The 26,393-nt window shown below is 45.7% G+C and overlaps 1 protein-coding gene and 1 long non-coding RNA gene across 7 annotated transcripts in view; one reads left to right on the top strand and one right to left on the bottom strand.

The window, feature by feature from the left end:
* Positions 1–1,018: 1,018 nt before the first annotated feature.
* Positions 1,019–26,393, top strand: part of LOC121291068 (carcinoembryonic antigen-related cell adhesion molecule 1-like) — a 30,695-nt gene continuing 5,320 nt past the window's right edge. For 2 of the 6 annotated variants that reach the window (XM_041212096.1, XM_041212098.1), the window contains exons 1-4: positions 1,024–1,383; positions 6,931–7,227; positions 15,179–15,448; positions 16,564–16,641. In XM_041212096.1, coding sequence (XP_041068030.1) covers positions 1,323–1,383; positions 6,931–7,227; positions 15,179–15,448; positions 16,564–16,641 — 706 coding nt within the window. In that variant the 5' untranslated portion in view covers positions 1,024–1,322. Of the gene's footprint in view, positions 1,384–6,930; positions 7,228–15,178; positions 15,449–16,563; positions 16,642–16,828; positions 17,763–22,014; positions 23,998–26,393 lie in introns of those variants that run through there. The other 4 variants (XM_041212093.1, XM_041212095.1, XM_041212094.1 and 1 more) reach the window with 4 other exon arrangements.
* Positions 17,759–26,393, bottom strand: part of LOC121291069 — a 46,024-nt gene continuing 37,389 nt past the window's right edge. Inside the window, exon 2 of the long non-coding RNA XR_005945952.1 lies at positions 17,759–24,294. This is a non-coding gene — a long non-coding RNA (uncharacterized LOC121291069). The remainder of the gene's footprint in view (positions 24,295–26,393) is intronic.

Below are 26,393 nucleotides of genomic sequence, written 5' to 3'. Positions count from 1 at the left end.
AGAATTAACATAAGATAAATATAAATTAACAGACAAACAGTGGTCAAACATACCTCACTTCCCATTACATGGCAGATACAACTGAGGCAGTTTCCACAGGTTTGGCACAATCCACCCAGTCCTCAGTGACCACTGTGAGCCACAAAATCTTATTAACACTCTGTCTCCCTCATGAGGAATATCGACCCTTCACTTTGGAAGAGCTAGCCTCTGAATTCTCTCATGAGCTGCTCCAACACGAACTGCCTGAATGACTGCTCACCTGCCAGTGGTGTAATTTTTTCTCCTGAGACTGCATTCCATGGGATTCAGAAGGGTTGCTCTCCCACCTCTAATTACCAGCACAACTCCAAATCTCTGGCAGATTGCTAGCTTCAGTAAGTTGACAGTGCACCCAGCCCCCGCCAGCCCTTTAGGGATTAATTATCCCTTATTTAGAATTCCTTCTGCAATCTCATGAAGTAAATGGGTTCACTGAAAGAATTGAATTACTTTAAAAGCAAACTCCCAAAACAAAACATCTCTTTGGACTAGATTTTTCCTCAAACAGTGTAGAGATCATATCTCCAGCTAAACCCATCTGCTATTTTAGGATTTTACTTTTCTAGCTGTTAGCCCCTTAAATCAACATGGCCCCAACCTTTTAGGTGTAATAGACTCCAAGCTGCTTTTGTTGCATTTATCCTATTTTCTACAGTTAAAATGTAATTCCTAAAACTAAAAGTTATATTCTAAAACACAGGAACCATGAGCTGGATACTTTCAACACCAGTTAGCTGTGGGTGTAGTCTAACAGACTAAGATGTGTCCAGAACATGCTCCTGTATTGGCTAAAATAAATAATCTACTGAATCTTCTTGTAAATTGGTGACTCCCACCCTCAGAGCTCTGAAGAAGTTATACGGACTTGAAATGTTAACTCTGTTTCTCTCTCTCCACGGATGCTGCTAGGTTTGCTGAGTTTTTCCAGCATTTTCTGTTTATATTTACAATGGAACATAGTGACAGCCCTGGAGTAACGCAACAGCCTCCATAGACTTCAGCTCATCCTAAACTCTGTTGCTTATATCCTATCCCGCACAATTGCAGTGAACCCATCTCCCCAGTCCTTATATTAGCTCATGGATCACCAGCACCTCAAATTTAAAATTGTCACCTGACCCTGCATTTCCACACCCTTCCCTTTCCATATAACGGACTCCAGCTCACCCATTCCCAAAGCCGCAATTCCTCTTCAGTCTTTTCCTTCTCTCTTTCTTCCGGTTACTTAATTCCTCTGCTTCCCGTTATTTAATGGCCGAGGGGACGAGATCTCCAGCCAGATGACGATCCTTATCCTCCCTGTTCTTCATCTTCTGCAGCTTCTCACCGACCCGGCTTCAGGTAAAACCGTCTCTAAAAGTCTCTTTAAATCGACAGTGACGGAGATTTGGGGCGGGGAATGAAAATAAAAATTCGCTGTGTTGTCAAACAGAAGATCTTACAAGGGAACAAACCGCTGGTGATCCGCCATTTGGGTGAATTGGCTTCGTTTCTGCAGTGTTTGTTTATAACATCGATTGGAGTCGCTCAGTAACAGAGGCAGGAGTCTGGGGTCTTCAAGGTGTTGAGGATGGGGCTGTGGGAGGTGAAACTTTTCTTGAGCAAAATGGAATCGGCTTCATTTTCCGATTCACTAGCTTGTCTGGATGATATTCTCATTTTATACTGCCTACCCTCCGGGACACCCTCTACTCCCTGTGTCTGTACTGGAAAGGCTGTTGGACTGTGTGTAGAACAAAGCAGCCGCTTGGTACCGTGTGACTTGTGTACATTCTGCCCTAAATTGGATTTTGCACCTCCCCTCACCCATATCCCAGTGACAGGATTGACCGTGGGGTGTTTCCCAGGAAGGAGCATTTGGACAGAGTGAGGTTAATGATCAAAACACACAAAATCTGATTCAGCTCAAGCATAAGGAGCTTTGAGTCACAGTTATTTCCAAGAAAATAAGTCCTGTCGCCAAATGTCTGGAGGAACAGGAGAAAGTGGGGATCAATGCGCCACTATCATTTTTCCTCGTCGCAAGCCCACCCCGATTGCCTTGAGAAGGTGGTGATGAGCTGTTTCTTTAAGCCACTGCAGTCCATTTGATGCAGGTGCACCCACAGTACTATTTGGAAGCGAGTTGCAGGATTTTAACACTTTGATAGGGAAGAACTGAGATATATAGGCTGTGAAAATCATGCAACTCTTGTGAAATGCGAAAACTGGTGTGCAGAATCTGATTCCGCCAATTCTTGCTCCCCTGAACCCCCCCCCCGCCCCGTGTCTTAATATACAAATTGCAAAATTGATTATGACAGATGTTTCAAGTTTCCCTATGGGATTTGAACAGCTCAGCATTTATCATCGGCTGTGTCATAATAGGGGGGAGCTGCGGATGGAGCCAGTGGACCCTTGATCCAAATACCCTCAAATTGCTACTGAGTTAGATTAAAATTACCCTCTTAAGTTTTAGTTTATTTTTTGGATGAATGAGCTAAAATAGGCTAACTGGACTCGTGCTCCTGTTCCTACGTTTAAGTGTTTCACTGTGAACGGAGTGCGGAACCTCCAGTGTGTAACTTCCTGACAATCAATGTGACCTCTCCCATATCCTCATTCCCCTTCTGCTCTCCTGCTTCACCCCCCCTTTCCTCCCATAAACCTATCTTTGGTCCGTGAGTCCACCAACTCACCCTGCCATTGCTCACCGTGCTTTCAGGTATTTAGACCCTTAACGCTTGAATTCCCTCCCTAAACCTCTACACCACAACACATCACGAACTGGCACATGGAGACTGACCTTCCAAATCTGAATTAAACAATCAGTATAAAAAAAACTTTTATTAATTTATCATAACAGCCATGGCTCTCATTTATTTTGTGTCTTTACCTCCGGAGAAAACCCAAATTAGTTCAGAGAGGAGAAAGAAATGGCTAATAGTGAAGAAAGAGCTTGCATTTATCAACTAAAACTCACTCATAAAACAAAGGGGAGGAAGGGGATGGGGAGGAGGGGGATGAGGAGGGGAGGGGGATATAGAGCACCCTGACTTATCAGAAGTGTATATCCTGCTGGATGTCAACCCAGTATTCAGAGTCAGTTACAACAACTACCTAGAGCTGGGGACTCAACACTGTACTTCTAACACAAAAACAAAAATACTTGAAAAAACTCGGCAGGTCCGACAGCATCTGCGGAGAGGAACACAGTTAACATTTCGAGTCCGTATGACTTCAACAGAACTAAGGAAAAATAGAAAAGGGGTGAAATATAAACTGGTTTAAGGGGGTGGGGGTGGGCAGGTAGAGCTGGTTAGAGGGCCAGTGATAGGTGGAGATAACCAAAAGATGTCATACACAAAAGGACAAAGAGGTGTTGAAGGTGTTGATATTATCTAAGCAATGCGATAATAAAGGTACAGATAGCCCTGGTGGGGGTGAGGTGGGGTAAGGGATCGAAATAGGCTAAAAGGTAGAGATTAAACAATAGATGGAAATACATTTAAAAACAAGGGAAGTAGGTGGGAAAAAAAAATCTATATGAATTATTGGAAAAAAAGGGGGGGATCGGAAAGAGGGTGGGGATGGAGGAGAGAGTTCATGATCTAAAATTGTTGAACTCAATATTCAGTCTGGAAGGCTGTAAAGTGCCTAGTCGGAAGATGAGGTGCTGTTCCTCCAGTTTGCGTTGAGCTTCACTGGAACAATGCAGCAGGCCATGGACAGTCAAGTGGGCATGAGAGCAGGGTGGAGTGTTGAAATGGCAAGTGACAGGGAGGTCTGGGTCATGCTTGCGGACAGACCGAAGGTGTCCTGCACAGCGGTCACCCAGTCTGCGTTTGGTCTCTCCAGTGTAGAGGAAACTGCACTGGGAGCAGCGAATGCAATAGACTAAATTGAGGGAAGTGCCTGTGAAATGCTGCTTCACTTGAAAGGAGTGTTTGGGCCCTTGGACGGGAAGTAAAGGGGCAGGTGTTGCATTTTCGGTTGAAAGTGGCATCATCAGAACAGATATGACAGAGGCGAAGAAACTGAGAGAATGGGATGGAGTCCTTACAGGAAGTGAGGTGTGAGGAGCTGTAGTAGCTGTGGGAGTCGGTAGGCTTGTAATGAATATTGGTGGACAGTTTATCACCAGAAATTGAGACAGAGAGGTCAAGGAAGGGAAGGGAAGTGTCAGAGATGGACCATGTGAAAATGATGGAGGGGTGGAAATTGGAAGCAAAATTAATAAATTTTTCCAGGTCCAGATGAGAGCATGAAGCAGCACCGAAGGAATCATTGATGTACCGGAGAAAGAGTTGTGGGAGGGGGCCGGAGTAGGACTGGAACAAGGAATGTTCCATATACCCCATAAAGAGACAGGCAGAAAGAGACTCCTCTCACTTCCTCCAAATAAAAGGTGTGGCTATAGGTACCTGCATGGGCCCCAGTTACACCCCAGAGTTCTGAAGGAGATAGCTGAGGATATAGTGGAGGTGTTAGTGGTGATCTTTCAGGAATCACAGGAGTCAGGGAGGGTCCCAGAGAACTGGCAAATCGCTAATGTAACCCCCCTGTTTAAGAAGGGGGTGAGGCAATAGACAGGAAATTACAGGCTCATTAGCCTGACCTCGGTTGTTGGTAAGATTTTAGAGTCCATTATTAAGGATGTGATTTCAGAATACTTGGAAGGGCATGGTAAAATCGGGCAAAGTCAGCATGGTTTCATCAAGGGGAGGTCATGCCTGACAAATCTGTTAGAATTCTTTGAGGAGGTAACAAGTAAGTTAGACAAAGGAGAGCCAATGGATGTTATCTACTTGGACTTCCAGAAGGCCTTTGACAAGGTGGCGCACAGGAGGCTGCTCAGTAAGATAAGAGCCCATGGTGTTAGAGGCAAGGTACTAGCATGGATAGAAGATTGGCTGTCTGGCAGGAGGCAGAGAGTGGGGATAAGGGGGTCCTTCTCAGGATGGTGGCCGATGACCAGTGGTGTTCTGCAGGGGTCAGTGTTGGGACCACAACTTTTCTCTTTACACATTAATGAACTAGATGAAGGAACTGAGGTCATCTTGGCTAAGTTTTCAGATGATACAAAGATAGGTGGAGAGACAGGTAGTATTGAGGAGGTGGGGAGGCTGCAGAAGGATTTGGACAGGTTAGGAGAATGGGCAAAGAAGTGGCAGATGGAATACAATGTGGGAAGTGTGAGGTCATGCACTTTGGTCAGAAGAATAGAGGCATAGACTATTTTCTAAATGGGGAGAGAATTCAGAAATCTGGAGTGCAAAGGGATTTGGGAGTCCTCGTCCAGGATTCTCTTAAGGTTAACTTGCAGGTTGAGTCGGTAGTTAGGAAGGCAAATGCAATGTTGGTATTTATTTTGAGAGGACTAGAATATAAAAGCAGGGATGAGCTGCTGAGGCTTTATAAGGCTCTGGTCAGGCCACATTTAGAATATTGTGATCAATTTTGGGCCCTGTATCTCAGGAAGGATGTGCTGGCCCTGGAGAAGGTCCAGAGGAGGTTCACGAGAACGATCCCAGGAATGAAAGGCTTAACGTCTGAGGAACGTTTGAGGACTCTGGGTCTATACTCGATGCAGTTTAGAAGGATGAGGGGGGATCTGATTGAAACTTACAGAATACTGAAAGACCTGGATAGAGTGGACGTGGGGAAGATGTTTCCATTAGTAGGAGAGACTAGGACCTGAGGGCCCAGCCTCAGAATATAGGGATAACCTTTTAGAACAGAGATGAGGAGAAACTTCTTTAGCCAGAGAGTGGTGAGTCTCTGGAATTCATTGCCACAGAAGGCTGTGGAGGCCAGATCATTGAGTGTATTTAAGACCGAGATACATAGGTTCTTGATTGGTAAGGAGATCAAAGGTTATGGGGAGAAGGCGGGAGAATGGGGTTAAGAAACTTATCAGCCATGATTGAATGGCGGAGCAGACTTGATGGGATGAATGGCCTCATTTCTGCTCCTATGTCTTATGGTGATCTGGAACGCTAAGGGTGGTGGCAGCAGACTTGGTAGTAACTTTCATAAGGGGATTGCATATATACTTTGAAAGGAAATATATATAGGGTTGTGGGGCAGTTCATGGAATTGAATGGGGCTACTTTGGATGGCTCAAAGAGAGAGCACAGGCGCAATGGGCTGAATGGCTTCCTTTTGCATTGTACATTTAAATGAAACTAGGCTCCTTACCTTAAAGACGTTTCACACTGCATCTCCACACCCAGCCTCTACAGTGCAAACCGTCTCCTTCGTGAGCTGATCGACATCCTTTAAATTAGTTTGCTGTTTGTATTTTGGATACTCAGTCGTACAACTCTGGATCCTGATGGTGCTCTTCCCCTTTGGAAGCCCTGTGTTTCCACTGGTATTACCTAAAGGTATATCATTTTAACTTTAAATTGGGTCTACATGGACTGGGCAACAGTTGGAGAATAACTAAAATCTCTCAAGGAGACTGGCACAGTTTAAATAGTGACAGTGAGATGGGGAAGGGGAGGAGAATGTTAGTGTCTGTTGCTAAGGGGAGAAGTTGAATTCATTGACCACATCTCCTCCTTCCTGATAAAAACAAAAAATAAAAACAAAAAACTGCGGATGCTGGAAATCCAAAACAAAAACAGAAATATCTGGAAAAACTCAGCAGGTCTGGCAACATCGGCGGAGAAGAGCAAAGCTGATGTTTTGAGTCCTCATGACCTTTTAACAGAACTGTTCTGTTGAAGGGTCATGAGGACTCAAAATGTCAGCTTTGCTCTTCTCCGCTGATGTTGCCAGACCTGCTGAGTTTTTCCAGGTATTTCTGTTTTTGTTTTGTTCTCCTCCTTCCTGTTTGTGTGATGATTAAATCTCTCTGGTAGTATTTTACAAACTGTTCTGATTTACTCATTTATATTTTAGCACAGGTGACGAAAGACATGGTGGCTGCTACAGGTTCCTCCGTTCTATTCCCTGGAACTGATAGAGAATTCCATAATCTCCATTGGGAATTCTCTAATCCAAGCAGGACTCTTCCCATTTTAGATTACGGTGTGGACTATGAACAAATATATGATCAGTACAAGAATCGAATTGAATTTAGAAAATCAAATGGATTCTTATTGCTGAAAGATTTACACAAAGAGGATACTGGCAAATACAAAATGACTGCGGACTTGGACCCGACCAGGACTAGAATTCTAACTCTTACAGTGTATGGTAAGTACCTACAGATATTCCAATGCACGCTGTTTGAACAAAGTGTATATTTAATGTTGTTTGGATGTATTAGTTGCCATGGTGGTCTGACTGTAGTGATTATGAGTGAAACCAATGTTTAACAGCAATTGAGTGATTCCTTCTTTCCTGTCCCTTCAATTGTATGGATGAGGATTCTCTTTCCTCACCCCCATCCCACAATAAAATTGTCCGTTCTGTCACATGGTTTCTACCCCGAGCCCTGAAAACCTCCCTTCTCCCAGCACATTCACTATCGCTGGTGTTTGATGCTCCTCCAATCAGACACCGTTTCTTTCCCACGTTTACTGCTGTGGGAGAGGAACGGCCTGTGATTGGAGGAACAGCTCTTTGCACAATCTTCCAGTCCACTTACCCATTTGACCATCATTTTGAACAGTGGCTCCGGAAGGCCACAATAGAGGGGCTTCACGGGCCGTATCTGGTCCACGGGCTGGACAATCCTGACACAGTGCATCAGATCACACACCTGGATCATGAGCCTCAAACCAGCTGGCCCATAAAGAGTTCTGAATGACATACATTTGCTTGTAAAACTATTTGAAACTCGGAAGAAAAGAGCATAGGAACACAAGGTCATTCAGCCCCTCCAGCCCATTCTTCCATTGAATTACATCACGGTTGGCCTGTGTTTGAACCATTTACCTGTCTCGGTTCTGTAACAGATCATACCCCTGCCTAACATCAATCTATTATTCTCCTTTTGAAGTTTTCAATTGACTGCCAGCTTCAGCAGCTTTTCACAGGGATAGTGTGAAATGTAACCCTTTGTGGTATCAGCTCACTTTCACAGTGCATCTGCTTCCCAGAACATGAAATGTACTTGGTGCATCTCCAGCCATTGTTACTGTTGTTATAACCAGGTGCAGTTTCCCACCCACTGCTGGTAAGAGGCAACCGCACCAAAAGCAGTTCGCCTGCTATAAGTGTTCTCAACTGTTGTGTCACTGCTCTTACAGCTATCCTCTTTGGCCAACAATGGCTAATCTTAATACCACTGAAGGCCCCAATTTTTGGCCTCTTGTTTACACATGAAAGCTGTAATCAAACCCATTTTCCTGTCCCACCAAGTACTGAAATGCAGTTATTGGTACAAACAGCAACAGAGAGCGAAACAAAGCACTAACATTAATACAGGACATTTTGCTTCCTTAGGATGGAAGTCTTGTGGTTCAGTCAGGCACCAGGGAGGAGGAGGGGGGGGTGGGGGTGGTGGGGGGGTGTGAGGGAGGAGGTTGGGATGCGGAGTGGGAGGAGGGTGGGAGGGAGGAGTGGGTGGGGGGGAGGGGGATGGGGAGAGCGAGGGTGGGGGGGAGGGGGATGGGGAGAGCGAGGGTGGGGGGAGTGGGTGGGTGGGGGGGAGGGGGATGGGGAGAGCGAGGGTGGGGGAAGTGGGTGGGTGGGGGGGAGGGGGATGGGGAGAGCGAGGGTGGGGGGAGTGGGAGGGTGGGGGGGAGTGGGAGGGTGGGGGGGAGGGGGATGGGGAGAGCGAGGGTGGGGGGGAGTGGGAGGGTGGGGGGGAGGGGGATGGGGAGAGCGAGGGTTGGGGGGAGAGCGAGGGTTGGGGGGAGTGGGAGGGTTGGGGGGAGGGGGTTGGGGGGAGTGGGAGGGTTGGGGGGAGGGGGATGGGGAGAGCGAGGGTTGGGGGGAGGGGGATGGGGAGAGCGAGGGTTGGGGGGAGTGGGAGGGTGGGGGGGAGGGGGAGAGCGAGGGTTGGGGGGAGTGGGAGGGGGGGGAGGGGGATGGGGAGAGCGAGGGTTGGGGGAGGGGGGAGTGGGAGGCTTTGGGGGGGAGGGGGGAGTGGGAGGCTTTGGGGGGAGGGGGGAGTGGGAGGCTTGGGGGGGAGGGGGGAGTGGGAGGCTTGGTGGGAGGGGGGAGAGGGAGGCTTGGGGGGAGAGGGAGGCTTGGGGGGAGGGGTAGGGTGGGAGAGGGAGGGGAGAGGGGGAGATGGGAGAGGGTGGAGGGGAGGGTGGGGATGGAGAGGGGGGAGTGGGAGGGTGGGGGGGAGAAGGAGGGTGGGGAGTAGAGGGAGGGAGGGTGTAGAGGGGAGACGAGTGAGAGAGAGGGAGGAGGGGGAGAGGGAGGAGATGGAGGGTCGGGGGAGTGGGAGTGGGCGGGGATGGGATGGACGGGGAAGGGGGATGGGGGAGGGGGTGGGGGGAGGGGAGGGGTAATGGGGGGAGGGGGCATGGGAGGATGGAGCGGGAGTGGGGAGGGTGGGTGTGGGTAGGGTGGGTGGGGAGGAGGGGGGAGGTGTGGAGGGAGGGGAGGTGTTGAGTGGGAGTGGGAGGGTGGAGGAGGGGAAGAGTTGGGAGGTAGGGAGGAGGAGTGGGTGAGGGAGGAGGTGGGTGAGAGGGAGGGTGACGGAGGACGAGGTGGGGATGAGGCAGAGGGGGAAGAGATGAGGAGGGGATGAGGGTGGAGGGGGGGAGGGGGCGGAGGGGGTGTGGGGAGAGGGGGAGGTGTGGGTTGGGCGGGAGGTGGGGAGGGTGGATGAGGGTTTTTTTGGGCAGAGGGGGTGGTGTATTAGCAAAGAAAGAACTTCCATTTATCTACTAAAACAAAGGCAAAATACTGCGGGTGCTGAAAAGCATCATAAAAACATAATGCTGGAAATACTCAGCATGCCTGGCAGCATCTTGGGAGAGAGCGACCCAGTTAATGTTTCAAACCACACTCTGGTTCTGCCTTTATCTTCTTGGGGGAAAACTATGGGACTAAGTTTTTAGCTTCATATACTCTGCTAAAGATTAAATAGGCCATGAATATACCCTGCTAAAGATTAAATAGTCTATGAATATACCCTGCTAAAGATTGAAAAGGTTACGAATAATGTTTAAACCATCTGTCAATCTATATTGATTGATGTTTGATGGGGGACAGGGGCGAGAAAAGCAACTTGTGCCTTTTGCATCAGAGATCTTGATTCTTAAGAGTTTGGTCTCTTTATTTATGTCATGGTGGGGTTGGAGTTATTGTGACACAACTTAACACCCATTAGTGAGTATTTAGACTGGGCAAGACCTTCTAAAGTGGTAGAGCGGTTTGTTTAAAACAAAGTGATGAGATTGTGTCGGTGCAGACTCGATGGGCCGAAGGGCCTCTTCTGCATTGTGTGAGTCTGTGAATATGGAAATAGTTCCAGCTATTTTTTTTAAAGAGCAAGTAAATTGCAGAACATGCAGGGGTTCAAGAGAGGCAAAGCGCTCTGCACAGATAACCTTACACTGCTAGCTTGAATTTGTAGTTTGTGCACCCAATACCTGGAGTAGGTGGTCTTTAGCAGAGCAAATCGTTGGGTGGGATTTAATGAAGACTCTGGGAGGGGAAATGTGGTGGGTGCACTGAGTTAATCAGGCAGTGGGCAAAATGTCAATCACAACAGCAGATTCGGAATAAAAAATCTTGTCGGCATGGCAGTGGCAGATCAAGCCTCATGCAGCCCTGGCATGGGTTCCGACTTGTACTACATTTGCAGACCATGAATACTTATGACCTTAAAACAAAATTAAGTGCGGCCTTCAAGACGAAGTCAGCAGTGCACAGGAAACCAGCGGCGCACAGGAACCTCATTGCAACCAGTTCACGTTCGTTTAAAGGTGGCGCACAACAGTCAGCTTTGTGCAGTTGCGACAATAAACAATCACATTCTCTTAGCAAGTAACTAGGAAAGCTAATAGAATGTTACTGCTTATTGCCAGTGGAATTGAATACAAAAGTAGGGAGGTTATGCTTCACTTGTACAGGGCACTGGTGAGAGCACACCTGGAGTACTGTTCACAGTTCTGGTCTCATTTAAGGCAGGATGTAAATGCATTAGAGGCAGTTCAGAGAAGGTTCACTAGACTAATACTAGGAATGGGCAGGTTGACCTGTGAGGAAAGGGTTGGACAAGTTCAGTTTGTATCCACTGGGATGTAGAAGAGCAAGAGGCAACTTGATTGAAACCTTTAAGATCAGGATGGTGTGTGGCTTGCATGTGGTGTTCCCATGCGTTTGCTACCCTTTTGCTACTGGGCAGTTGAGGTATTGGGTTTAGAAGGCCCTGTAGAAGGAGGCTTGGCCAGTTACTGCAGTACATTTGTGTGTATCCTGACTTGAGTCTTGCAGATGGTGGACAGGCTTTAGGGAGTCAGGAGGTGAGTTACTTGCCACAGAATTCCCAGCCTCTAACCTGCTCTTGTAGCCACAGTATTTTTATGGCTAGTCCAGTTTAGTTTCTGGTGAATGGTAACCCCTAGGATGTTGGTTTCCCAGGTGGGGATTCACTGGTGGAAATGCTGCTCAGTGCCAAGGGACGAAGGTTTGATTCCCTTGGTCATTACCGGCTGCATATCAGCCCAAGCTTGAATGCTGTCCTGTTGCATGTAGAGCCTCCTCCTTTGATTAGTTGTTTCATTGTTCATCATTCACAACTGGATGTGGCAGGACTGCAGGCTTTGTTTTGATCCGCTGGTTTTGGGGTTGTTTAGTTCTGCCTATTGCATGTTGCTACCACTGCTTAACATTGTAAGATTTCTGGTTCGGGAGCCACAGATACATAAGTCGAGTACTCATAAGTAATTTTAAGGGATCTTATGAAGTAACAGTTCAGCAAATGCATCATATCTTAATAGACAAAAAGAATACATAACTCGTACCAGAGGAGAATGTTTTATTGATCCCAGAAGATGAACAGATGATTGGCACAAAGTGTGTTGATCTCAGTAACTTGTTTTAGTAACATTCTCTAGCAAAGCTGTTAGGAAACTCCTTCTCCCAGTTTTCCTCCATCTTCCCTAGTTCATCTTCCATCTGAAGAAGGCAGCCACCAGATGGGGACTGGCCTCCTGACTGGGACTCATTAACATTCTTTGGGGGCCATAGATTCCATTTAAGAAGTATTTAGATGAACACTTGAAACTCCATCGCCTGCAAGGCTGTGGGCCTGGAAAATGTGATTTGAGTAGGCAGGGTCTTGATGACCAGCATGAGCACGATGGGCTGAAGGGCCTCTTTTTCCGTGCTGTAAAATTCTATGACTGTATTCCGTGGAATGGCAATCCCAGTCAGATTGCCGCTTCATCCCCGTATACACTGAAATGAAGCCGCACCTTTCCCACCCAACCATTCCGACATGGGCTGAGTGAGAAAGCTACAGTGCAGCGGGTTCCTATGGCCTTCCGTTGAGTGCAAGGGAGCTGAGGGAAAAGAAAACATGCCTCCTCTTTTTTTAATGGCACTAGCTGCTGTAAGCAGTTAAGGCTAAAGGTCCAGACACTTTGAGTAAGCGGGCAGGTTGGAGGATGTTCAGTTGGGAGGGTCTTCACACTGAGGTCAGGTGGAGTGGGCTGGTGGTGGGCAGTTGGGGGGGGGGGTGGGGGTGGGTTTTGGGTGATCAGTGAGGGACGTGGGGTGGTTTGGAGGGTCAGTAGGACAGGGTGCTTGTGTGATCAGTAGTCAGAGGACCGGTGGAGGGAAATGTGGGGTTTGGGTGAGCAGTGGGGTGTTGGTTGAATAGCCAGGTGTAATGGCAATCAGTTGGAATGGGGAAGAGGGAGAAGCGAGGGAGGGAGGAGGAGGGTCCCATGAGGTTTTAGTGGATGGGGCCTGGGTGATCAGTGAGAGGGGAAGTGCGCAGCAGCGGGAGTGACCTTGGTGATGGGTCAGGAGGGTAGTTGTGGGTGCTTGATACTATAGTTACCCAGGGGTTAGAAGTGGTTTTAATTCTAGCCTTGAGTGGGTACCTATTCCTATAAGACAGTCGGAACCACCCAAAGACCGATTTGATTAAATAGGAGTATCAGATATATAGAAACATACATAGAAAATAGGAACAGGAGTAGGCCATTCAGCCCTTAGAGCCTGCTCTTCCATTCATTATGATCATGGCTGATCATCCAACTCAATAGCCTGCTCCCACTTTCTCCCTATATCCTTTGATCCCTTTCACCCGAAGAGCTATATCCAACTTCTTCTTGAAAACATACAATGTTTTGGCCTCAACTACTTTCTGTGGTAGCAAATTCCACAGGTTCACCACTCTCTGGCTAAAGAAATTTCTCCTCATCTCAGCCCTAAATGGTCTACCCCATATCCTCAGACTGTGACCCCTGGTCCTGGACTCCCCCACCATTGGGAACGTCCTTCCTACATCTACTCTGTCTAGTCCTGTTAGAATTTTATAGGTTTCTATGAGATCCCCCTATGGGGGGATGGTTCCTAGTTCAGGGTAATTGCATAACGGAAGCTTGAAGTTTCGAGGCAACTGCTCTGCAATCCTGATGTAGGCACTTTCTGTGGGCAAGGGGAATGTTTGTGGAGAGCAGTTGCCCACTGTGACCACACCACCCCTCCCAAAACCCCTGGGTATGACGCCCTGGGGATTAAGTTATGGGCCTTTATTTCTAGAGGCTGGTAGCCTACCTAGGGTCAATCAAACCCTTCTGACTAATGGATAGAGGACAAGTATTCAAGATATCAGCATGAGTACTACCCTTCTGACCGGTACCACCCTCCTGTCTGTCACCCTGGCTTGCAGGTGCTGGGGATATGCAGGGTGCCAGAAGGGTTTCTGCTATTGGTTCACAAATACCTGTGGGGTCTAGCGACCTCAATGTGGGTGGTGTAAATTTTGTGATCCACACCTCTAACTTGTCTTGGTCTCTGGGTCCCTTAGAATTGTTCAAATTCTTTTTTCAGAAAGGGAGAAAGAGTATTAATGCTGTGCCAGCTAGTTCCATAAAAGGGTTCCATACAAAGCTAAAAAACATCGTTCTTAAATGTTCCTATTTCTTTCAGCATGCGTGTAGGCCTTGTTTTGTACTTTCAGGTTAGCATCTCATTTTTTGGTATGCCTGGTACTGCCCTGGCACACTGTCCTGCGATCTTGTTTAGCGTGGTGGTAGGACCATACAGCATGATTGAGTGTGTCCTCAGTGAAGATGGGACTTTTTCTCCACAAGAACTGTGTGTGGTGGTCACGTCTACCAATCCTGTAATGGACAGCTATATCGCTGACAGGTAGATTAGTGAAAGCCAAGTCAAGTAGGCTTTTCGCTCTTGTTGGTTCTCTCATCATCTGAGCCCTTTCTACCCCCAATGCTTCTTCCAAGTGATGGTCAATATGGCAGAGCACTGATTCATTAGCTGAGGGGAGGGTGATGGCTGGTAATCCTCACCCTTAATTTAACTCTGCTGAGTCTCACAACATCAGGTCAACATTGAGGGCTCTATCCCAACTATATTCCATTGTCTTGCCCCCTCGCTTCTGCTCTGTTCTTCTGCTGGGATGGAACAGACCCAGGGACAGTGATGGAGGAGTCTGGGACAATTAGCTGTATGGTATGACTGTGTCAGGCCAGTGCTTGGTTTAGTCTGTGCTCTGCTCTCCCAATTTGACACCAGTCCTCAGTTGTTAGTAAGGAGGGTTTTGCAGGGTTGATGAGGTGAGGTGTGCCATTGTTGTTTCTGGTGCCGAGGTATGTCAAGTGATCTGTTTGGGTTTATTCTCGTTTGACTTTTCTGTAGCAGCTGGTATAATTAGCTTACTAGCCCATTTCAGGGGGCATTTAAGAGGCAATCGTGTTGCTGTGGGCCTGGAGTCACGTGTACGCCAGAGCAGGTAAGAGGGCAGATTTTGTCCCCTAAAGGACATCAGTGAATCAGAATGGTTTTTATGACAATCTGGTAGTTTCATGGTCACCATTGTTGAGACAGGTGCTGCCATGGTGATGTTTGAGCTCATCAGTCTGGGCCTTTGGTTTACTGCTGTAGTAATGTTATCCCTGTGCCACAGTTCCCTCGACTCGAGTGTATTTCATTGGGGTTAACACACTTTGGCACTTCCTGAGTTTGTGAAAGATGCTGTATAACTGCAAATTGATGAATTTGTTAATTAAGTGACATACCCTCTATTTGTGTCTTTCTCCAGATCCCCTCTCCACACCCCAAATCACCAGAAATGACAGCCTTGAGAAGAACATGATTATTCTGAGCTGTACAGTGCAGAGCGGGACAGCCAGTTCCATTTGGTGGACCAGAGGAGGGCTCGCACTCCCAGATGACGAGCGTTATTTTCTCTCCGCAGACAACAGTACTTTAACCATTAGGAATGTAGAGGAATCAGACTCTGGTTATTATAACTGCACTATCGAAAACCCAGTCAGTCGAGAGAGCAACAGCTATCAGCTGTCCATCAAGGGTAAGTCAGGGTAGCATCTAATTTCATATTCTAGAATTACATAGAAACAGGCTATTTGGCTCAGTATGTCCATGCTGGGGTTTATGTTCCACACTAACTCCACACCAACCTCACCACTGTATATTCTATTCCATTCTCCCTCATGTGTTTAGATGCATTTAAGGGGAGGATAAATATAACATTCCAGGGGTTGTATATTTCACAATCAAACCTTTCTCTGGGTAGAGACCTTTTTCCTGAATTTTCTACTTAATTTATGACTATATTTATGGCGTTGAGATCTGATCTCACTTCCAAGTGGAAACATCTCTACATCTACCCTGTTTAACCTTTTCATAATCTTAAAAGACCTCCAGGTCACTTCTCAGTCTATTTTTATAGAGAACAGAGTCCCAACATGTATAATCTTTCCTGATACATTATGGCCTTCCATCCCGATAAATATATTTTATATATTCTGAAGAACATGTGTTCTAACTCTAGTCAAATCAAGGTTCTGTACCTTGTTTACATTCAGGAACAAGATGTGAACCTTGTCTTGGTGGCCTGTTCTTCCCTTTTTTAATATGTTTTCAAACCCAGTTTCTCCCTCACAATTTCATTAGTCGACATGTGATTTGAGGAATTGTCTATTTTCTCCCTTGCCTAATCGATGCTATTATAGCATTTCATAGACAACACAAACCCTCAGGTACTTCCACAACTGTGATGCCTTTCATAACGTCAGGATGCCCCGAAAGTCTTTACAGCCAGTGAATTAATCTTCGATGTGTATTCACTGTTGTAATGTAGGAAACACCCCCAGCAAATTTACAAATTGTAAGGTCCCACAAACTGCAATGACCAGAAAATCTTTATTGATATTGGCTGAGACATAAATATTGACCAAGAGAACTCCCCTGCTCTTCATCAAATTGATGTTGTAAGATAATTGCCTTTGTGGAGGCAGGGTGTTAAACACACTCATGCAGTGTAAGGGAGTGCTACATCATTGGAGATGCTATCTTTAAGATGCTAATATGTTGACCTAGATTTTGTGTTTGACTCCGGATTGGGAAGTGAACCGGCACTGATGAGGGTCAGTCAAAGACCATTCATTTCATTTTTTCTTTTAGATCGTGATCCCAGAGGGCGACATGGATTAATTCTGGCTGTTGGTCTGAATGTGCCAATGCTCTTTGTTCTCGTGTATGGTGAGTATTCAGTGATACCCACTTGCCAACTACTCTATCTCAAACCAAGTGGCAAAGATAATAAATGGCAAACCTTTAAAAATCCAAGAGTTTTGATGGAAAAGTCAAATGTTTTTTTTTCCAACAAAATAATACAGGTTGAAGGTAGCTTATAAACCAGTAATGAAGTTTATTTAATCCCAAACAGGTCTGATCACTTCGCAGAAGTATTTCTGCATCTGAAAATGCTTTTTTAAAAAACCCTGCCTCTTATCCCAGCTCGTATGAAGGATCCACACTTCCATCACAGTGGAATGATATGGCACAATGCCGAAGGAGACGATTCAGTCCATCGTGTCTATACTGGTTCTTTGGTGTGGTGATGTATTACAGTTCACTCAGTGAAATCTGAGCTGCTGTGGAAACATGCACTTTTACATGCAGGTTGTAGTCTGGAGCTCTGTAATAGTGACGGTAGAGGCTCCAACTTCCTTTCCATCGCCTAGCTGATCAGGAATCTCTCCCACTCTTGCTGTTAGCCATTGGTGTGTGTTGGATATCAACCTGCAAATCCTTCCAATCTGTTTGGCCGCATTATGAACATACCTTCCTTGGCCAACAAGTCCTGGGGTGGGACTCGCTCAACCCTAGGGCTTCTGTCTCAGAGGCCGGAATGCTACACACTGTGCCACAAGACCTCCCTGGCTATTGAGTAGAACTATTCTGATTAATCACGTTCCCCTGCTCTTTCCATATGGCCTTGTTACTTTCAAATATTTGTCCAACTCCCTTCTGGTTGTTGCTATTGCCTCTTTTCTCACCATTCTTGCATGCAGTGCATTCCAGATCACAGTTATAATTCATGATGGAGAAATAAAGTGAAGTTATGCTAACAGAGTTAGATGAAGTAGTTGAGGATCCTCATGAGATTTCAGTAAAATTGCAACTGGAGGCAGTGGAATCCACTTCATGCTTCCAATTATAGCTTCTGAAGATCACTGGAGGGATTATTTTCCATAATTACTGTGTTTTGAACAGCACATAAGAGGGCCAACTTAAAAGAATCTATAACTCAGCCAGCCAAATTACATGGTTCTGCACCATAATATTATAATTCTGCAAATAAAAATCTCTGGCATTTACAAACACCGTTCTGTTTTTAATTATTACCTTTGGATCATGATCACAAAAATGGAAGGATGTCACAAAAGTCTAGAAAAATAACTGACAACACAAGACTTGACCCAGCTCCTTAACTGTTGCTGTAACATGGATTGTGCACCCTGTTAATGAGGAAGCAGCTTTAATGTGTTCCATAGGCCAATTATGTCTTAGACAGTAATTACCGAGAGAGACAGTTAACGTATGGTACTTGGGGCTATGGCTGTTACACTTACCCTGTGCCACATTAAACTACAGCAGTCAACAACCATGGGAGCTGGCATTAAGCACCCTGGGCCTGATTTTCGCTACTGAGAGGGATGGTTGGAGTTGGGAAAATTTCCTGGCTCGGTGGATTCACTTCAGTGTAAAGGACTCTGGGAAGGTGGGGGTGATATAGTAGAGTGGACCATGGGGGCAGATGACTGCCAAGGTGTTTTTTTAAATTATTCATTCATGGGATGTGGGCATCACTGGCTAGGCCAGCATTTATTGTCCATCCCTAATTGCCCTTGTCCAGAGGGCATTTAAGAGTCAACCACATTATTGTGGAGCTGAAGTCTCATGTAGGCTAAATAAGGACAGCAGATTTCCTTCCCTAAAGGACATTAGTTTTTACCACAATCAACAATGGTTTCAAGGTTCCTGGAATAAGCTCCATTGCTTACCCCTGCAACGGAGCTGGCCTGTTCAGGAGTGCATGATGCAGGCTTGCTACTTGCCTTCCACCATTTCAGAATGCAAGGGAACTTGGGTCCCAGAATCCTGTCCTGCCCAGCATTTTTAAACCCCCTCCGCCCTCCAAATCTCTGTTCTGACATGATAGGCAACATAAAAACCCAAGCCCTCTGTGTATTACAGAGGCTGGGCGCAGTGCACCCAGTCTATTCTTGCAACCTGGCTACAGCTTCAAAGTAAACTTGCCTGAGTTCGGCTTGTACTGTAAAACCTGATCTTAAAAGCTGAAATGAATCTCAGATAAATGACTCCCAGTATCTGTTCAATGCATCATGCTTTCATGGTGTATCCAAGCAACGTCATCTGTAAACATCAGACTCTTTGTTCCTGTTTCATGAAGGCCAGCAAATTTCCTTCCATTAGTGAACCAGATGGCCTTTTATAACAAAGCAATGGTTTCATGGTCATTATCAGACTTATAATTCCACATTTTCATTGAACTCAAATTCCACTATTTGCTATGGTGGGATTTGAACCTGGGTTTCTGGATTACTAGGCCAGTGACAATACCACTACACCATCACCTCTCTTTATTTTGTTTACCATGATCTATCTGGGGAGGAGCAGAGCCCAGCAATTGACAAAATGCTATGATTCTGAATAGCTTTAATAAGTCTGGATATTTTGGAGCCCTCTTGCGAGACCGTTCATGAGGCTTAATTTTATGCAGCAATTGGATCGTTTGAAGTATATTCGCGAGGGTTACTATGGGCGGAATTTTAGCCAGTATGATTTTACAGCCCTGCCGAAGTCAATGGACTTTTAATAGCTCACCGCGTTTTACAGCACCGTCCATGCCAAAACGGCCCTAAAATTCCGCGCAATGTCTGTAATTAAAGCTTGTTCTCATATTTGATGATCCCGTTATGCACTGTCTGGTGTGGTATTGATGATCCAGTTAAACTCTCTCCTTGTGTGTGCTGAGTATTTGGTTATGTAGTTAAGCTCTGTCCTCATGTTTGGCGAATCAGTTAAACTCTTGAATCATTTTTGGTGAGTTAGTGGTTAATTTGCACACAAGATCCCTCAAACCTGAGTGAGATGATGATGAATTGATCTGGTTTGTGTGTTGGATGAGGAATAAGTATTGACCAGGACACCAGAGAGGTACGCCACTGCTCTTCTTTGAAAAAATTAAGCTGCATCTCTTAATCCAGCTAATAGGGCAGCCAGGGCCTTGGTTTAACACCTCTTCTGTAAGAGAAATTCTGCAGATCAGAGAGATTCGACATCAGCGACCTGACTTCCCTTTGTCTTTCTCCCTACCCCAGTGTGCTCATCTCCACTGCTTCAGACCACATGCTTCTCATATTGGGCACATTGTGACTCAATCTATAAGTTTAAGCTACAGGTGTAAGGGCACCTGTGCATAGCGCACTGCTCCTCCCTCAACTCTGCTCATTCCATGTTTTACCTGTCTTAGCAGCTGGGAGTGTTTCCACATTTAGAGGATGCACTGCAGAAACCTGCCACGGCTTCTTAACAAACCCATGATCATCACCACCCAGAACATCAAGAGCAGCAAGTGCATCAGAAAACCAAAACCTCCTAATTCCCCTTCAAGTCATACAATGTCCTGGCTTGGAAATGTATTGCCATTCCTTCATCATGCATTCAAAAACCTGGAACTGCCTAGCTAATCGCACAGTATTAGTTACTTCTATCTAGCGCTTCACCCTATGGACTGCAGCAGTTCAATAAGCAGACCTGCCACCCACCTTGTCAAGGGCATCTCGGAATGGGTAATAAATGCTGGCCTTGTTCTCACTGCCCACATCCTCAGTGCTGTGCGCAGAGCCAAGACTGACACCTAATTGCACATAGAGGCCTGGTGTCAGATACAGGAGCACTTCCTTAATTTTGTTCAAAGTACTGCTGTGTGGGATCATCTACGTTCATCAGCATAATGTGCAATATTCATTTAAATTTAAAATAATAACAGAGGTTTCCTTCTATTGGGGATTCATCAAAGATTTTTGGCCATTAGATGCAACATTGGAAGTTCAAGGGTGAGGTCTGAAAGTGCAGCACTCTCTCAGAACTGCCCTGGGAGTGTCAGAACTGCACTGGGAATGTCAGCCTGGATTATATGCTCAAATCTCTGGAATGGGATTGAAGCCACAACCTCTTAACTTGGACAAGAGGACAATTCCACATTAATATAACTGAAGTAATTGAAAAGTCTAGAACACTCCTTCAGATGATGTTGAGCTGGCACACACTGTAGATACTTAGTCAACCAGTTTAAAAAGCAGAAGAGAGGGGCTCTCATGAGCTGTAAAATTCTATTCTGAAGGGAGGCAGCCTTTCCATTGATGGGGAGGTTTCTGATGGCCTCCATTCTGATCTAAATTTATGTCCATTGATTAATTTTATCAGCGTTGAATTCCCCATACAGCCAGCAGTTGGATAAGAGTAACTATTATCAGTGTGATTTTCACTATCACACTCCATTCAAGGAAAACCTGTTTGTCTCAATATAATTTTTTTAGTGCCTTCAATCAACTGAATATTGTTGCAGAGTTAATTTATGTCACATTTATTACATTTCTGGTTCCCTTATGAAAGAGGTGAATCTCTTCACAGAGCTCACCGTAGTGAGGATTGTCTGTTTAATCACAATAATACTATCATCTATGTCTAATGATCTAAACTAGGTGGTCCCTTTAATCTATCCTTAGACTTTTCCCATTCCAAATGTCATACGTATTTGGTATGTAAACAGATATTTCAAAAGCAATGCATTTACTTTAAACAGCTGCCTGCACAGCTAATGTAAAGAATACAAGAAATAAGGATAGGAGTAAACCATATGGTCATTGGGCCTGCTCCAGTATAACAAAAACTAGAATAATTTTCACAGAAATGTAAAATCTTCAGGAGCCAGGTTTGGCTTAATGTTGGAAAACATGGAGGCCCTGGTACAAAATCGAGCACAAGCGGCACCCCATTTCCCAGCAGCCCGGCTCTTGCAATGAACACCAAAGAGGAAAAGGTGCCTTCTAGATAATGCTCAGTTCAAGCCCCACTACAGCGCGTTAGCATGTATTCCAGGGTGAAACTTGATTTCAGTACTGAGAGTGTGCAGCATTGTGAGAAGATTTTCTCTTTGAACAAAATGTTAAACTGAGGCTCCAAGTACCTGTTTAGGCGGATAGAAAAGATCCCGTGGAGATTAATCAAAATGAAAGCTCTCCTCATGTGGTTCTCCTTATGCCCTGGCCAATCAGTGCCATGAGAACCATCAATTTTCTCATTTCCGGTTTGTGGGATCCTGCTGTGTGCAGATCTATGCAGTTCCCTCTGACAGTGATTGCACTTCAGAAGTACTTCAGTGGCTTATGCCATGCTTGAGGATGTGAAATTACCTGTATAAAAGTAAGTTCTTTATTTCTGTCGCTGTTTTTTTGCTAAGTGCCAACTATTAGGCATTGTATTGTAGGGTTTTAACAGTGCAGGGTCATTGGTTTGATTTCACTTTTCATATTTCCTCAGGCTGTAAATTGAAGCCTTCAACAGTATTGGTGTGTTCTCTACCACTGGCCAAAGGAGACAGCTGTTTGGGCAAAGATATTACAATCCTCAGCACTTGTAGCAGGCATCCTGGTGTTAACACAATTTGCCTGCTCTAAGCAGCTGACAGTAAGGTGACCTCTAATTATAACAATCTCAACACTCTGGTAGCTATAGAGAAGCGCTAAGTCCAGTACGCATTCTGAAAATCAGGGAGGCTACCTGTACTTGAATTAAACGCAGCTTTCAAGAATAGAGGCTCCTTGCGAACCTGGGTAGGGTATCAGTTAGGAGACGGAGAATAATGATGGATATGTACTCAAATTGGTAGGATGTAGTTACTGGTTGCCATGTCCTGCCCCTCCCCACTCAGGGGTCTCTACTGTGACCTCGGCTTTCCCCTTCATTCATTCAGTAAGGCCATCTACTGAGAGCGTTAGGTCCAATGGGGGCTTTAGATTTCGTGCCCACATGTCCGTCCTTGGCCTGCTGCAAAGTTGCAGTGAAGCCCAACGCAAACTGGAGGAACAGCACCTCAGCTTCCGATTAGGCACTTCACAGGCTTCTGGACTGAACGTTGAGTTCAACAACTTCAGACTGTGAACTTTCTCCTCTACCTTTACTCCTTTTAAATCTCTTTTTTAAAATTTATTTTTATTTTTCATCGCTTTTTATTCATTTCATTTTATCTTTTTTCCTCAACACCACCCGACCCCCCCACAGGGTCATCTATCACTTGTTTCTATGTTGTTCTTTCACAGAGCGACTCATGTTTTATGAACACCTTCTGCTATATTACCTTTATGCCACTATTAGCACGACCTTTAGTCTTCACCACTACCATTAACACTCACTTTGCCTTGTGCCTACAACATCTTTGTCAATCTCTCCTTAGTCCCATCTATCCTTGTCCTTCTGTCTTAGATCACCTGCTCCACCCCATCTTAAACAGTATAAATTCCATCACATCTCTACTTCTCTTTAGCTCTGAAGAAGAGTCATATGGACTCAAATGTTAACTCTGTTTTTCTCTAAACAGATACTGAATGTGGTCCCACAGCAATGTAGTTGACTTTTACCTGCCCTTTGAAATGGTCTAGCAAGCTACTCAGTTCAAGGGCAGTTAGGGATGGGCAACAAATGCTGGCTTTGCCAGCGATGCCCACATCCTGTAAATGAAAGTTTTCTTTTACATGTCCAGTGTCTATGACGCTATCTCGCCATCACATGGAAAGGGAAAGTCACCAAGTCCGTTCAAATATATAGAGCTATTCAAGCAAGGACATTGTTGGCTTGGGCAGAGGATAGAACATGGCCACATTACCAAGGATATGTTGTACAGGGAGCTAACCCATTGCAAGAGACTAGCTAGGTGTCCAGAACTCCCATTCAAGGATGCTGTCAAAAGAGACAGGAAAGCCCTCCACATCCGTCATTTATGGTAAGTGGGAAAATGTAGCTGACTATCAGTGCAAATGACAAAGTGGGAAACTCTAGCTGACTATCAGTGCAAATGAGAACAGCAGCTGTGGGTAGGGATTTGCCACCATGATGACATGTAGTTTCAGAAGTTGCAAAGCAGAAGACGGCCCTGAAACAAAGCAACAGCAGACATCACCCCGCACCGCACCATCAACAAAATGCAGCTTCATGAGTGGCCCTCGAGGCAGACTTTACCTTGGCTTGTTCAGACCTCAAAAGAAGAACAGCAGAAGATCTCATCTGGCCCCACCAAAGTCCTGCTTTCCCATCATTTATCACAGATGGAGCCAAATGAAAACAATCATTTAACTGTTTGCCCTTTCCTCATGTCTTGGTGTTAAATTCTATTTGCAGATGATCCTGTGAAGTGCCTTGGGATATTTTTCCACATTAAAGATGCCCATTAGATAGAAATAACTACTGTTGCTTGCATGATGTAACTTTCTGTGATGTAAGATTAAATATATGAACCTCACACCCAAATGCACCCTCTGAATCCGATTTCTCTCTTTCAAGCAGTTCAAAACTGCCGCTTCCAAACATTTGTCTTTGTCCTCTGGGATGTGATAGCTTGTCGATGTTGGGTTGTCTCTTTGGGCTGTGTTACAGACCCTGGTGCAGATTACCTGTGAAACGACAGAGTCATGCAACAACCTTGGCTTTGGAGGTTGTGCTCGTTTTTGGGACAATGTGGAGGAATCTTTAATCTTGTGTTCAATGAATGCTGGGAGGATTTAATAGGAGCAAAAACAGAAATGCTGGAAACAGATCTAGCAGCATCTGTGAAGAGAGAGAGACAGAGTTAGTGTTTCAGGCCTGTGATGTTTCCTTAGAACTCCGACAGGGAGGAGACAGTGGTGGGTGGGCACTGACTGGGAAATTTTAGGGGAGAATCTCCCCCCCCCCCCCCCCCCAGTTGATCATTATTTGCTTCATCTTTCTCCCTGTTCTACAGTAATCACTGATCCTCATTGAGGTCCAGTCACATACAGAGCAGCTGCCCACAGTAGTTTGTCCAAGTCGTACGTGAGATTGGGCCTTCAGTCCTGATACAACATTTGACCATGAGAGCCTCGCACCCTGCCTGAGTCTGCATCCCCCGTGTTGTCAGTCGTCACTGGATTGCAAACAGTGTACATGCACCCTGGTTAAATAGTCAACTATTAAACACACACATTCATTCTTTTGCAGCCACAAATGTTGGCAGCTGTTTACAACACACAGGGAGTCCACCGGAGATTTCCTTGACCTGTGTGACTCAGTCCCATACCTCACTCTCAGCTGCGACTCATTGGGTAACACTGGGGCCTCAGAGGTAGAAGGTCCTGAGCACAACCTAGGCTGATGCTCCCAGTTCAGTACTGAAGGATGGCTGCACTGTCAGCTGTGGGCTATTAGGTGAGACTATAAACTGAGGGGGTGAATTTTACAGCCCTCTGCTGGTTTATTTGATGTGAGTTGAGGGTGGGGGGGAATGCAGATAAAATAAAGCAGCTGACCAACCCAGCATCTCAGCCTCGCCCCCACACCCACCAATCCCTTCCCCATATTACAGGGAAGGCATCAGGCAGCACTTCTGCCCTCAGGCAGGTCAAGGCACTTTAGTGGTCATTGAAGGACCTCATTCTGCTTCTGCCACTATAATGGCTGAGAGGCAGGAAGCAGAGGGTGATGGTAGAGGGATGTTTCTGTGACTGGAAGTCTGTTTCCAATGGGGTTCCACAGGGCTCGGTGCTGGGGCCCTTGATGCTTGTGGTGTAAATGATTCAGACTTAAATGTAGGAGGTATGATCAGGAAGTTCACGGATGACACAAAAACTGGTAGGATGGTAAATAGTGAGGAGAATAGCCATAAACTGCAGGAGGATATCAGTGGACTGGTCAGGTGGGCAGAGCAGGGGCAAATGGAATTCAACCCAGAAAAATGTGAGGCAATGTACCTGGGGAGGGCTAACAAGGCAAGCGATTACACCATGAGGGGTAGGACCCTGGAAAGTGTGGAAGATCAGTGGGACCTTGGTGTGCATATCCACAGATACCTGAAGGCAGCAGGGCAAGTAGATAAGGTGGTTAAGAAGGCAAATGGGATACCTGCCTTTATTAGCTGAGGCATAGAATACAATAGGAGGGAGGTCATGTTGGAACTGTATAAAACACTGGTAAGGCCACTACTGGAGTACTGTGTGCCACATTATAGGAAGGATGTGATTACACTGGTGTGGGTGCAGAGGAGATTCACCAGGATGTTGCCTGGGCTGGAGGGCCTGAGCTATGAGGAAAGATTGGATAGACTGGGGTTGTTTTCCTTGGAGCAGCGAAGGCTGAGAGGGGAACTCATAGAGCTGAGGTGGACTGGACAGCACTGCTGGAGGATAAAACAGTGGAAAACCAGTGGGAAGCACTAGAAAGCGAGACCCTAATTGTACAAAGTAGACATGTCCCCTACAAAAATAAGAGTGGTACTGCCAAATCTAGACCACCCCCCCCCCCGCCCCCCGCCCCGGTTGTCTAGAGGAATACAGGACAGATCCAAGAGAAAAAGAAAGAGTACTATCAGCACAACTAAGAACTGAAGATAGCCTAGAAGCATATTGGAAGTGCAGACGAAGTGAAAAAGGAAATAAGGAAATCAAAGAGAGGGCATGAAAAAAGGTTAGCAAGTAAAGTTAAAGATAACCCAAAGATATTTTACCAATACATTAATGTTAAAAGGTTAGTTACGGAAAAAGTGGGACATATCAGAGATGAAGATGGAAGCTTGTGTGTAGATGCAGAGGCTGTGGGAAGGGTTTTGAATGAATATTTTCCGTGTTTACAATGGAAAGGGAGGATGTAGATATAATAGTCCAGGAGGAACACTGTGAGATATTGGACAGGAT

This window comes from Carcharodon carcharias, chromosome 19 (genome assembly GCF_017639515.1).
Source record: "Carcharodon carcharias isolate sCarCar2 chromosome 19, sCarCar2.pri, whole genome shotgun sequence".
In the NCBI taxonomy this organism is placed as follows: domain Eukaryota; kingdom Metazoa; phylum Chordata; class Chondrichthyes; order Lamniformes; family Lamnidae; genus Carcharodon; species Carcharodon carcharias.
This window is presented reverse-complemented; position numbering and strand designations above follow the sequence as displayed.